The 14126-nt window shown below is 39.5% G+C and overlaps 1 protein-coding gene across 8 annotated transcripts in view; it reads right to left on the reverse strand.

The window, feature by feature from the left end:
* The window catches only part of LYN (LYN proto-oncogene, Src family tyrosine kinase), a 50004-nt gene that overhangs the window by 13977 nt on the left and 21901 nt on the right, over positions 1 to 14126 (reverse strand). For all 8 annotated transcript variants that reach the window (XM_063393860.1, XM_063393850.1, XM_063393891.1 and 5 more), the window contains exons 3-10: positions 13385 to 13433; positions 13188 to 13293; positions 12637 to 12735; positions 12428 to 12531; positions 10813 to 10962; positions 9469 to 9621; positions 3475 to 3657; positions 1906 to 1982 (exon numbers count right to left, since the gene is read on the reverse strand). In XM_063393860.1, the coding sequence (XP_063249930.1) occupies positions 1906 to 1982; positions 3475 to 3657; positions 9469 to 9621; positions 10813 to 10962; positions 12428 to 12531; positions 12637 to 12735; positions 13188 to 13293; positions 13385 to 13433 (921 nt within the window). The remainder of the gene's footprint in view (positions 1 to 1905; positions 1983 to 3474; positions 3658 to 9468; positions 9622 to 10812; positions 10963 to 12427; positions 12532 to 12636; positions 12736 to 13187; positions 13294 to 13384; positions 13434 to 14126) is intronic.

Here is a 14126-nt window from a genome sequence, read left to right on the forward strand (position 1 = left end):
GATGGCCTACATCTTATATGACAAGAGGGACCTCTCACATCACCTGTGCAGCACAAGGTCCTGGCCTCTGGGGCCAAGTGCAGCAACTGGCTCTGAGAGGTTGCTGTCAGATCAGGGTGACAAGTGATGTCCATTTGAAGTGACCTTCAAAGCTTTGTGAATGACAATCTCTGACCTTTGTTATCTTGAAGTGATTTACCCAAGGTGTACACAGAGTTGCTCTTTAGTTCATCACCCCTTTCAAGCCTTACATTCCTAAAAACACAGCATTAATTTAAAATTAACAAAACATTCCTAACTCTAATAAAAAGGAATGCTGTGAAACCACATGTGCTTTTCTCTCCACATCTCAGGTCTCCAGTGCTCTGTGAGCACTGATATGAATCATGCTCTCCTGAGCATGATTCATATCAATGCTCACAGATATTCTTTCCTCTCTTGAATTTTACACTTTTCAAAACTACCTTTTAACTCTTTTCAAAGCTACCTTTTATTTTCTTTTCTGCCCACTGTTACTCATCTCTTCAGACCATGACCTGGGATTCAGCAGGTTTTCCACATCTGCAAAGCTTTTATCCCACTAAAAAGAAATTCTCAGGGACAAATTACCCAAAGAGTTCAGAAAACTTGAAGAGCCTATAACCACACTAAACCAATAGTTATAGGAAAAATAGTTCCTCCATTGAGTCTATGTGAAATAAAAACCTATATTTCATATACTGAATAACTATATAACAATATAATATCCTATAGAATACAATAGTTCCAGTTGGAAAGGACCTTCAGTCATTATCTAGTCCAACTGCTTGATCACTTCAGGCCACTTTAATCAGGAGTTAAAGCATATATCAAGGACATTGACCAAATGACTTTTAAAATATGACAGGTTTGGGGCATTGGTCACCTCCTTAGGAAGACTGTTCTGTGTTTGACAACTCTTTTGGTAGAGAAATACTTCCTAATATCTAATCCTATAGTTATTTGTATAGCAATAATTACATAAAACATTTATATAATATTCTTATTGTGAATTCTTGGTATAAATTCCTAATGGTTTATTATACCTTTTATTGTTTTCCCATCTTTCCTCATGAGTTGTAATAAGTTACCATAACAGGGTACAACAATCTGTGAACTCTAATGCATAAAAAAACAACCCCAAAAAAGGCTGGTTAACAATAACCTACCAGAAATGCCATCATTACCTACTACTGTAATGAAATACAACCTGCAAAAGCAGAATCATTACTCTGTTTTTTTTACATGCCTCCCTGGACACCCAATCCTGATAACTGTCCAAGACAAAACACTGGCCTCTGGGACCTTTGACTCAGGCTTTGACACACAAATCACTCTGGAGTCTCTTCAGATTTCATTTAAGACAGACTTAACTTGTATATTTAGAGACAATCATCCTGGTGCATAAATCATACACTAGTACCTGAAACACCATTTCACAATAATTTACCTGAGAATTTGAAACTAAGAAGAGTACACTGAGGTTAAGAGGAGTCTGACCAGTTAACCTAACTCAAAAAGTTAAAAAATGACACATTTATTAACTCTGAGGGAATCTCCTAAGCAAAAACTCACAAACTTGTCCTTACACTTTCAATTCACAGCCACTCAAATTGAAAGCAGCCTTTTCACAAAGGAAGGCAGCTGGGTACTGCTGCCATCTAAACAGGTCACCAGCAGTATCTGAGAGTCAAGCCTAATCACATATTCCCTTTGAAACTTGTTCCATCTATTTCCTCCTTTCAGCTAACCACATTTACTCCAAATTGATCTGTAAATTGCACTTTTATAATGTAATAAATCCTTAGGATAACATGGCCTAGTATGTGTTTCAGACTCTAAGAGAAGTAACCCCCTATAATTTTGGGCACATTTTTAAAGTTTTACCTGAGCAGAGAAGTCAATTAGCTTTGGAAGCAACAATTTACTTCCTTCGTCACTCTTCAGAAAATCCAGCAAACTTCCTGTTAAAACAGAGGAAAATTAAATCAGTGCATCTTATTACAAAAATAAAGGTCACATTGGTTCCCCACTTTTCTAGATAACAAAACTGATGCAGTGAAGTATTTTGATGTATTTTCAAGTTGACTACAGTAAGACAGTCTCTTTGCATGATTTAACGACAGGAGCACCCAAATCAGCAGGTCAGACATTCAAGCTTTGCTATTTCCCTGGCTGTAGAAAGCTGCCATGAGACCAAAACTCAGGTCAGTGGTGCTGAGTTTGATAAGCACCTTACTCTGTGGACCATCAGGAAGGCTGCCTAGGAGAATCAAATACATCAATCCTTTCCAGGTTATACAGACTAAGTGCCTCAACATTTGCTCATTAAGTTGCCAGCAAAATTGCTTGAAAACAGAACAAATCGAGAAAAACTACTACCCAAGATAATCTGAGAAGCAAACTTAACATATTTTCTGTAGTAATGCTCTATAAAGTCCTTTCCTAGTAGTGCAGCCAATCTTGCAGGACCATTCCTCACTCACCTAATTACACACACCTTTAACAAGCCAAGACCCACACAATGCAATGCCTAAGGTTTGTTTTATTTGCCTTGCTATGATACCAGAAACAAAAGTTAGCTAGAGAGAGTCCAAAGGAAGCAGAGCTATTCTGGGGGTTATCCTCTGATTCAGAAACAATAGAAATTGCTGCATTTAAGAAAACTGTAAAAATTGTTTATCTCACAAATGCAGTAATGAGCCATAAAATGAAAGCCTCAGCCCATCTTAAGGATAGGTGCTTCTTCCCTTAATATTTGAACATTCAAAAATAACTCTATCATTCATTTCTTTAAAAAGAAAGGGAACTAGTTTAGAATAAGCAGAAGAGTTCACTAAACTATTGCTTGCAGATTGTTGTGGTTTAACCTCAGCCATCACCCAGGCCCCGTGCAGCCATTCACTCACTCACTCACTCCCCACCAGTGGAACCAGGGAGAGAATCAGAAGGGCAAAATGTAGAGAACTTATGGGCTGAGATAAAGACAGATTAATAGGAATAGGAAAAGCAAAAGAAGGAATGAATTCAGTGTTTCCCATGGGTAGGCAGGTGTTCAGCCATCCCCAGGAGTGAAGGACCCTATCCCATGTAATGGTTACTCAGGAAAACACCATCACTCCAAATGTCCCTCCTTCCTGCTTCTTCCCCTCACTTTATGCACTGGACATGATGCCACACGGTCAGTAATGTCCCTGTGGTCAGTTGGGGTCACCTGTCCTGGCTGTGTCTCCTCCCACCCTCCCAGCACCCCCAGCCCCCTCACCAAGGTGGCAGCACAAAAAGCAGAGAAGGCCTTGGCTCTGTGTGAGCCCTGCTGAGCAATAACAAAAACATCTCTGTATTATCAACCCTGTGTTCAGCACAAATCCAAAACACAGCCCCACACCAGCCACTGGGAAGAAAATTAATTCTACTTTAGCCCAAATCAGCAGGCAGATCCAATCTTTTTCTCACCTTTTGCCATGAATTCTGTTATTATATAAATAGGCTCCTCTTTGGTCACTACAGCATAAAGCCTAACAAGTTTATCATGCTGAAGGGTTTTCATGAGGTTGGCTTCCTCCAGGAAGGCTTGCACAGACATTGTTCCAGGCTTCAGAGTCTTCACAGCCACTTTGGTACTGTTATGATAGTAACCTACAAGGAGGAAATAGGATCAGTGCACTGAAGTCACCCTGCAGCCCACAGTGTCCCGACCAGCAGGAATTTGTAAAGCAGGTGAGGTTGGATTCCAGGAATAGCTAAGAGCAAGTGCCACATGTAGCACAAATATTTATGCTAGAATTCCTTCTTATTTTGCAACTTATACAGCACTGCAGAGAAAAATGATCCATTCCCTACTTTTAGGAATCAGTTATATGAAAAAAATAAAGCAAGCAAATGATCTTACTTCACACCAAGTTTCCATTCACAAGTAGCCCCTAAAACACTTGGTCAAGGCATGTTTCAATGAATGTCCACTTAAACTGCCTCAGAACAAGAGAGTCCAAGGACTGGCTGGAAGATTCTGAAGTATCTTAAATCCCATGATTACACTTATTTCATGCATGCCAGTCTCATGCTCATAATCCTTCCTGTAACCCTGAGTGCTCAAAACGGAGCGTTACGGGAAAGTGCAGTCAAATGGTTCTCGTGACCCACAAGGACACGCTGCCAGGACTGCAATCCTGCAGTGCTCAGCACAGGATTTAAAAGGTGGTAACTTCTTATCACACAGACCATGCCAGGAGTGGAGGAGAACGTGGCTGTGGTGCACTTCTCTGTTTAGCAAACCTTCTAATGTAACATTCTACTCATATAAAAAGCAACTGTCAGTAAAGAGAACAGCAGCGAATTATTTTCAGATTTAACATTTGCCAAACGTTAAATAAATGATAAAATAGCATTAAAAAACAGAGTAGCAAGCACTGATCCTAAAGTTTATTTTGTGAAGTAATTTAATTGGAAAAATAAAAGAAATAAAAGTGAGAAAGAGCAATATAAATGCAACTTTTATCCCTACCGTACCCAATGCAACATTGTACAAATATTTCTCAGAAGAGGTAAAACCTTCATGACTCAACAAAATAGCCTCATTTCCTTATTCAGCAATCATCACCATGATGGATACACCTCTAAACTGGAATCCACCATTTCATTATGCTATTTATCATCCAACAAAAGAAATCAGTGGCAAAGAAAGGATCCAGTTTCCAGCTCTTAACTGATTGCTCTGAGCACTTTTTTGAAGAGGGATCATCACTTGAGAAAAGCCACTATGACACAATCACAAAATATTCACCTGCATGATTATTAAGTCTATTTTTCCAAACGTGGTAAACATAACAAAGACATTTCTCTCAGTTACCTAATAGTAAAAATTTACAGCTACGGGTCAAATTCGCTGTTAAAGCTCAGGTATATGATTTATAACTATCAGAAAAATAGATAATAAATATCTTTCTCTCTGTTTAAGAAGCAAGAAGATTATTTGTATCATTTCTACCATTCCATCCCATGCCCTAAAACAGAGCATGAGCTCCACTCTCAATTTGTTGAATTCTCTACTGAACATACTAATTAATACAACTATTTCAGTGAAGCAATTATGACCAACACACTTAATATTAGCTATGTAACAGGATTTTACATTCACTGAAGATACCCATCAAACTTGTGTCTTTCTTACAGATAGTTTGCTTTACTACAACATCTCTGTGATATGGAGGTTTTCTGCTGTAAAAAAAGTCTACTTTGACCCTCTGGTGGTCATGTACAAAACAAGTAGCTGGTGAGAGCACTAGAAATGCCTGATCTTGGATATCTCTCATGTTCATTTATTTCATCCTGTATGGGAGGGATGGGACACCAAAAAAAGGTGGCCATGAGCTCTAGGAGCACACTCTGGTATTTCTAACAGCTGCAGAAGAAAATACCCTTCCAAAGCACAAATTACTTATATTCTAATTCAGAACTTATTGAATAAGAGAATCTTTTACACCTGAGATGCAAGCAAGATGTGACTCATTAATAAACTACACCATAATTGCTGCATTTGCCTTGTTAACTCTCCTCTTAGCCCTGCTTGAGTAGTCTCTTCATGGATTATTAATACCACAGAGCATCATGATTCACATCATATCAGTTCACACTAGGAACAAAAATGCATAAAACATAGACCCTGCTCTTGCAGTGCTGCTCTGGTTCATCACATCACTAAAGTAGCTGCTCAGAGGCACTGAACTCCATGGTCTAAAAACCTTTCATACCATGGCAACAAGTCAGCCTCTTTGCAGTTTGAGCTACTGTTGAAAGTCAAATGTGAAGCAAGCAACAGTATGAAAGTTTGAGGATTGTGTGATGATGTCTCACAACGAGCCATGTTCTTCTCTACATGTTAGAATTGAATTCTCTAAAAATTCTCTAAAATTTTAGTGTTTCAGGTATTTATTTTGGAGATGATTACTATTATTTTGACAGAGCAGTATCTTGCACAGCCAGGTTGTCCCCAGATTCTTGCATGGGCTTAATCAGGCCAAGGTGTGATATGAACATAATAGACAATTGAGGCTGATCCTATGATTTCTGAACACAGAAGATGCAGAGCTTTGTGGACAAGGGTCTAATATGCACCCTTCTCCTTCCTGTACTTTTCCAGTAATTCCCTGCAGAGTATACTGGGAAAAACTAGTTTAAGGTGTGGAAATATGACACTGCTAGAAGGCAGACAATGGCTGGAGCAGGAGGAGGTGTTGGAGGAGGTACTGGGAAACAGTCTGAGGAACAGCAGCTTCTCTGCATCCCATTGCACATCAGCATTTCCCTCCTTCCCCTCCTACAGCCATCACTCAGCTGCAGAACAGAATAATGCAGCAGCAGCTCCATCTCTCACTCATCTCACTCTCTCACTTTACATTTAATCAGCCCATTAAATGTGAAGGCAGAAAGCCCAGGCTGCACAACTGATCACCAAAATGCACACATAAACACTAACTTGGTAGCCTAAACCCAGAAAATCTCTAAAAAATTGCATAAAACTGCGCTTGTTTTGATAGAAAAAACTGGAAAACTGATAGCAACTTTTCTCTGTGTAAAAAGAACTCTTCAGAGCTGGAGGAAATGCACCTACCCATTCCATAAAACAAATTCTCTGCACAGGTCACACAGGAATACAGCCAAGTGCTTGGGGCATATGGAGACCTGTTTTTTGTTCCTAGGATTTCCTTACTCCTTCCATAATAAAAATTAATTTCCTCCAAACTGTTCAAGAGGAAGATGCCCACATGGGAGCCCAGAAAGTAGTTACAGAGATACTAAAAAGCAAAGACTACAGAAGCTATAATTGCACATCTTCACATTGCAGTATCAGTATTATGTCTATATTCCCATATCTCTCAGAAACATAGTGGGGACCTGTGGAAGGCGTCTGTATCCAACACCTCCAGGGACACCTGGAGCTGGCTGCCCAGGACTGTGTCCAGTTGGCTTTTGATTCTCTCCGAGAATGGAGACAGCACAACCTCTCTGGGCAGCCTGTGCCACTGCTTGGTCACTCACAGTGAGTGTTCAGGAGGAACCTCCTGTGTTTCAGTTTGTGCCCATTGCGCCTGGCCCTGGGCATCCCTGAGAAGAGCCTGGCTCCATCCACTTTGCATACATCCTTCAGCTATTTACATACACTGATAAGATCCCTAAGCCTTTCCTTAAAAGAGATGCTCCAGTCCTCTCATCATCTTTGTGGCTCTTTGCTGGATTTTGTCCAGTGGCTCTACATCTTTCTTTACTCAAAAGCACAATTCCTTTGAGTGGGACATAGTTCCCTCTGAAACCACAATTCTAAGTATCCTTTATCTGGAAGAAATTTATTCAGTAATTAAACCATGGAACAATATTTCTCTCTGATTCACATGATGGCTGAAAAATAATTTTGTTCTCTGTGAGGAGGCAGTGCAACAATCAGCTCCAGAATCAGCAGAGCACAGCAAGCAGATTATTGCTCAGTACCTCTACACATCTCCCTAAATCCCTGGGTGAACATTACAATGTCAGTGTTTGGTGACACCCTGCACCACACAGCTGACCTAATGTGCTTTCCCATCTTGAAGTTCCCTGGTTCTAAGATTAACCATGCTCCTGATTTGACAGGACCTGTGCCATGCAAATCATTCTCTTTCGCTTCACAAAGAACTCAAAGAAGAGGAAATGCAGCGATCACTTTCACAGTACACTAGTTTTTCTCACAGTGCAGCAACTCAGACATAGGGTTCAGGTCCAATTTAGATGTTAAAATAATTACACAAACAAGAGGAAGCATCTTGAAGCAGAAACACTCTTTAAAAGTTTTATTCTTTTCTGTGTGTATGCGCAGAAGTAGTCACTTCCCAAAATGATCTGCATTTTCAAGCAGGTGATTTGCTCCTACCACAAAGTCTTCCACAGTGTTTCAGTATAAGTTAAACATTTGTTACCCTGGTTTATTAGAAACAAATAGCTGCACAATGGTTGACACTTGTCCTGACTAGTATCTAAACTGTCATTCATGTATATCATAGCTAAAGCATTTCTTAAGCCTTAGGTTGAATTTGGCTATATTATATTATAGAAACGTGTTGCTTGCACTTTTTACATGACTTATACCAAAAGATTGAACCTAAGACTCAGTCAGAGCTTTCTGATTGACACTGTAGCTGTGTGTGTTTAATTTGCCACTCAAACAGCACCAGTCTGTGCTTTGCTTTTCTAAATGAGAGCATCTCTTCAAAGCAATGACATTCCCATCAGACTGACACACTCCCATGGATTATAGGAGACCATTCACAGCTTTGTGTTTTCTAACCAGCTCTGGGATACACTTTTAAGTTGCTCAGAAATGCTCTGCCTATAGAATCTTAGGTCTTAAAATTAATAATGATCATCATCACCATAATCTGATCTTTAAGTATAACAAATTGATTCCTATTTAAACATAATGTCCCAAAAAAGAAATTCGGGGAAAGGCTAAGAGAATGATTTGACCTGAAAAAACATCTTAATAAAGACTTTGGGAGGAAGATATTGTTTACCTCAAATAAGATGGTAACTGGCAAAAAAGTGTGTAAGCAATGAATAGCACACAGAACACAGCAATGAGGAAACCAAAAGAATACCCTGATGTCAGAATAGGCAGCATTTCAAAGCAAGATGATTAAACCATCTTCACAGAATGTGACACTGGGCATAGCTCCTTGCCAATAGGAAGTCACTTAGGCTGAGGAAATACTGCTTGTAAGCCAAGAAAGCAGGTTATTCAGGCTATAATAATGAATGCTATCATTTTCTGCTGGGTATATATTAATGTTTACAGCTTCTAAGTCTGATGACCTTTTTATTATTGGGGTCTTGCCTGATGAGTTCAATCTCTAGCCTTCTTACTACATAAATCACCTGCTTTCTGAGCAGCACACTGGCAGACAACACTCTTGGGTTAAGTCTGTTCCCTTTTTTCACCCAGTATGGCAGTACCATGCACTCCATTGCAGGAGGCATCTCCTTCACAAATGGACAATGAAATCCCTGTACACAATTCACTAAAAGATAATAGTTCTTCTATTTCATATTCTTTAACACTTTCTGATTTGAAACAAAGTTCTGAGAGGCTCATGGGTTTTGAGATTCAGGAGCCACATCTTACTATAACTTTTTATTTCTGCCTGAAAACAACAAAAAATTCTATTGTCTTTGACCTTCTAAATTACAGTGCTTACTCACTATTTTTTCCTTTAAAAGACACCAAAAGGATTTGTTCCACTTCCTTGTCAGGTATCTACGCTCTTTTACAAACCCTCTCTCTTCAACAGAAAGTACATTCTGGGCCTGATTTTGTTGTTTTACAAGTATATAAGATCAGGTTCATGTCCACTATGTTTTTGAATGACTTTGAAATGACACTTTCTTCAGAGTTAAATACTCATTTCAAAAGAACAAACTTACCCATCCAGACTTCTCCAAACTGACCAGCTCCAAGTTTCTTCACTAATTTAATTGATTCCCGTGGAATTTCCCATGCATCTTTATCCCATGGTTTTTGAGGTTTGGGACTAATACAAGCTTTTTCCAACTTTCTGCATAAACCATCTGATTGCCCTGGTTTTCAAAGAAAAAAAAATACAAAATATGTTACACTCCTGTGCTGCATGACTTGAGATAAACATTGTTTAATTGCACTAACCAGCCCACAATAATATTCAAAATAACCAGATGCTATGATGAGAATGTAAACTTTCCGGTGCTTTCACAAAAGTTTAAGTGTCTCTGATCTGAAATTTCACATTCAGAGACAAATTTAATAAAAAAAGTTTCACATGCATCTGGTTACTGTCAGATTATTAAGGGGTTTTAGTATAACTTGCACCAAATAAATACAATATCAGATCTTATTACTGACACTATGTTGATTAAGATGCACATTGGAGTCAGGTTTGGGATCTGCATTCTGAATTTGTCATTAAATTTTCTTGCGACATCATTTCAGACAGATGTGCATGCAAGCATAAGTAGGTCAACATAATTTTTTCTCCAGACACTGACCAGCTATAACTTTTATATGAACGTTGAATAATTCTTAGGTTTTCCAGCTATGCTGAACAAGCTAGCACACATAACTAAGTATTCAGAAAAATTTCATGGCCAAGTCCTCAGAATGGCTTTGAAAAATTAGTGTGTGATTTTATGTCCTACTTTTTATTTTTGTCTTGCCTTTATTCCCAGTTACAAGATTAAAAAATCTGTATTTTGGAGCTATCCTGCAGGAGGTAATGCAGAACAAGAAGTCAGTTTTTCAGGTAAAACACAGGTAGATTTGTCCCTTCCTCTCCCCACCTTTTCTTTTTAAAAATAAATGTATACATTCTATGTGGGTGCAATTTTATTTCTTTGAAGTATATGGAATATTTATTCCTTTAAAAATAAACAATTAAACACATTTACAGGAAAAATAAAACCAATTTCACACTCAACACTAGGTACAAGATAACATTCACAAGTCTATATGTGTTTCTGCTAACTATGAATAAAAATTAACTCTCAAATAAAATATTACTTACAATTCAGGCAAATCTTATTCACATCACCCTAAGTTTGATGAATTGTATTATAAAGCTAGTCTTCAGTTCACAATGGTATGCCACAGAGCAACCAGCACTAGATCTGGTTATGTGACAATATTCAGGTTCCAATCAGTTTTACTTTATCTTTGATAACATGCATGCCCAAGTTATTTAGGGAACAAAAAAAGGCTGCATTCTATTAAGTAATTCACTAAATGATGTAACTTACTTTGATAATGTTTGATCATATCATTGATGTTAGGAAAAGTTATTCTTGGAGAGATGTAAAATCCCCCATTGTCTAAACTCCTGATTTTGTAGTGCTTAATAACGTCACCGTGCTCCGGGTCATAGTCTCGTATGGAGAGAGAATAGCTGCCTGTGGATAAAGAAGAACGCAAATTAACAGACAGCAAAAATCTACAGAGTCCACACATGCACAGTTGAACCTAAGAAAATCACCATTTTGTCTGCTTTTCTTCTTACACACAACCTCATTTCCTCAAAAAGCATTTTGCAATCCACAGGAGGAAGTTAGCAAAACCCAGACCTGAACTGGTCACCAAAATGCTTACAGCCATACTTTCTTTTTCAATCTTATTCAACAAACTCACTTGTTCCATATTCCAGGCAGCTCCACATTCAGTGCCCAGTTCTGCAGAAAGTCCCCCAGCTCAAGTAGAAGTGGCTGGGAGAGCAGGACCAGGGCTGCCACCCTGCTCAGGCAAAAGCTGAAAACTGGAGATCAGCATTTTGAAAAAGGAACATGCTGGTTGTCATGGATAGTTTGAAGATGGCTTCAGGCACAGAGGAGGGAGAGCAGATCTATTGATCTGCTACATCTGTCGATCCCTTGGCAGTCCTAGGGAGCCTAACATCATCTAGGATTTAAATTGGGGCAGGAGAGCATCTACCCTTAGCTACGGCACTCTTTGGTTCTTCTACTTGTACAATTCTTGTCCATTTTCAAAGGATAAGAATGGATCTCACCCCCTTAACTCTCCTCACACATATCCAGTGATTCTGGGGGGTACTTTGCCTTACTGAGTACCCTATGCAGAATTTAGGAGACTTCCTTTGAGAACTACATTTAGGAGTCTTCAGCTGAGAGCACAATGATATGGGCCCATTACAGATGATATGCAGTCAAGAATCTGTAGCATTAGAGCGAAAAAAGCTACCCCGTGCAGTGGAGAGGCATGAGCTGCTGAAAGGCTTCATGTGCCTTCCTCTGGAGGATGCAGTGTTACAGCACCCAGCTGGAACATCCATCCACACTTAGAGTCCACAGGCTGGGGCAGAATTTCTTCTCAAAGTCCTGGCTGAAGAGCCTGGAGATTTCACTGAGCTTTTCAGCACAAAGCAGTCTGTTTACAGCACAAAATTTTACCAAAAACCTTTCTGAAAAGAATCACACTACACTGTAGAACTGAAAACCCTCATTATGCACTAACTACAATTTTAAACTTGTAGCAGTGGGTACAGACCCCATAATGGAAGACTATAGAATGCAGCAGCTACTATTACAGTATCATGTCTTTCAATAAAGGAGTCACAAACTCTCAAGAAGAGAAAAGATGCTACTTCATTCATTCCTGCTTCTTGTCAGTGTAATCACACACATAACACTTTTTTTCCCCTTTATCTCAGTTTTGGGTGTTAGCCTGCAACTCTCTTCTCTCTTTTTCTGGTAATTTTCTCATTCTTCTCACTCCTACAGAGCTGCATAAAATTCACACAATAGGATACACTGCAACTACTCCACGCCCAATGCCAATTTTTGTGTAGACTGACTGCATGTTTTTGTCTCTATATCAATTCCAAAGTACCACTCCAAAACCTACCTTTTAATGTTTCACTTTCTCTGATAAGGAAAGCTCCAGGACCATTTCCTGGAGCCAGGAGCTGTCTCTCAGCATCTTTTCGGGTTATGTCTTTGAAGAACCATCTGAAAAGTATTTCAGGGAGTTAGAACCACCTCTTTCCTCACCCATAAAGGACACACCACCAAGGTGAAGAAGTTTGTCAGAATTTAGATACTGGGAAAACTTACTCTTCTGTTTCCAGGGTGTTTACTTTTGCTACATAGTTGCTGGGAATGAAACCTTCTTTTCTTGTAGTAAGAGATTTTGCTCTCCACCATTCTCCAGATCTGAAAAACAAAAACAGTACTATTCACAGGAAAGGAAAATGATAAATTGTTATTTAGGTTCTAGTCTGCTGAGAGCTTTGCCCAGGCTGGAGAGAGAAGCACAATCTTTCCTCTGAAGCTAAGTGCTCTGAGAAGCCACTGGCTCCACTGGATCAATGTTTGATCACTGTTACTGAGGCAGCTGCCAAGCCAGAGAACCGTAGATTCAAAAATGGTTTGGGTTAGAAGGGACCTAAAAGATCATCTCTGTCATGAGCAGGAACACCTTCCTTTGCAGCAGGTTGGTCAAAGTTCCATCCAACCCAGAATAACCCCATAAAGCATTTGGTATCATCATATGTAAGGGAGCTCACTCATTCATATCCATGGTATGAGTAGGATATCAAAGGATTGTAGAGGAAATTAGATGAGCCCAAAGAAAAACTGCCCTACAACAATATTGTCATACTTACTCCTCAATAACTTTCAGTTTTTCTCCTTTTTTGAAGGACAAGTCCTCTTCATGAATGCCCTCATAGGGATACAAAGCTACCACGATGACTCCATGCTCCTCTGCATCTACAAAGGCAGGAAGACAAAGGCACGTTCACATCACTCTGCAGGTGACATGGGCACAGCACGCAGCTGAGAGACTTCTACAGAGACATACCTTGATTCACAAACCTCTGTCCTGGTAAGAGCTGTGCTTCTGGATTTGCCTACAATGAAATACATCTTTAATTAAGCAGTTTTAGATCTTTGTGATGATCTTAAATTACAGTTACATATTATACAGTTTCTTTGGTATCATCTCATATGTCTTACAAGGAAATGCTCAGATTTTTTCCCATTCTTCAAAATATATATTATATATAAAATATATATTATTTTTATGACAATATAAATAATATAGTAAGTCTCCCATGATTTTAAATTTAGCAGCTCAGACCTTGTGAAGGTGTGGCACAAGCAGTGGGGAGGAAGTTCACAGCTTTGGGACATCTGCTGAAGAGGCTTTAGGTAGGGCACTTAAGCAGGACAATTATTACTGTGTAGCTGTCATGCTACAGAACTACAAGTACAGTTATGCCACTAAGACTGGGCAAGAAAAAAAAAAGGTAGTTTGTGATGTGTGTTCATTGACTGAGAGCACACTGAGTTCAGTATGTCAGCTGGGAGAGAGGAGAGCAGGGAGCCATTCACACCTGCAGAGAGCAGCTCCCTGACCAAGGGCAGGCGGGAGACACAGTTCCCTCAGCACAGTAGAGAAGGTGGGGGAAAAAGAAGGCACCAGCCATGCTAAATATCAGCAAACCCACTTGGTACCCAGCAGAATTCCCCATCCCAGCACCCTTCCTTCCAATGCCAGGCAGCACACATGGAACACCTTAGCCTGTTCCTCCTGCAGCACA

The sequence above is a fragment of the Prinia subflava genome, chromosome 1, assembly GCF_021018805.1.
Source record: "Prinia subflava isolate CZ2003 ecotype Zambia chromosome 1, Cam_Psub_1.2, whole genome shotgun sequence".
Taxonomy (NCBI): domain Eukaryota; kingdom Metazoa; phylum Chordata; class Aves; order Passeriformes; family Cisticolidae; genus Prinia; species Prinia subflava.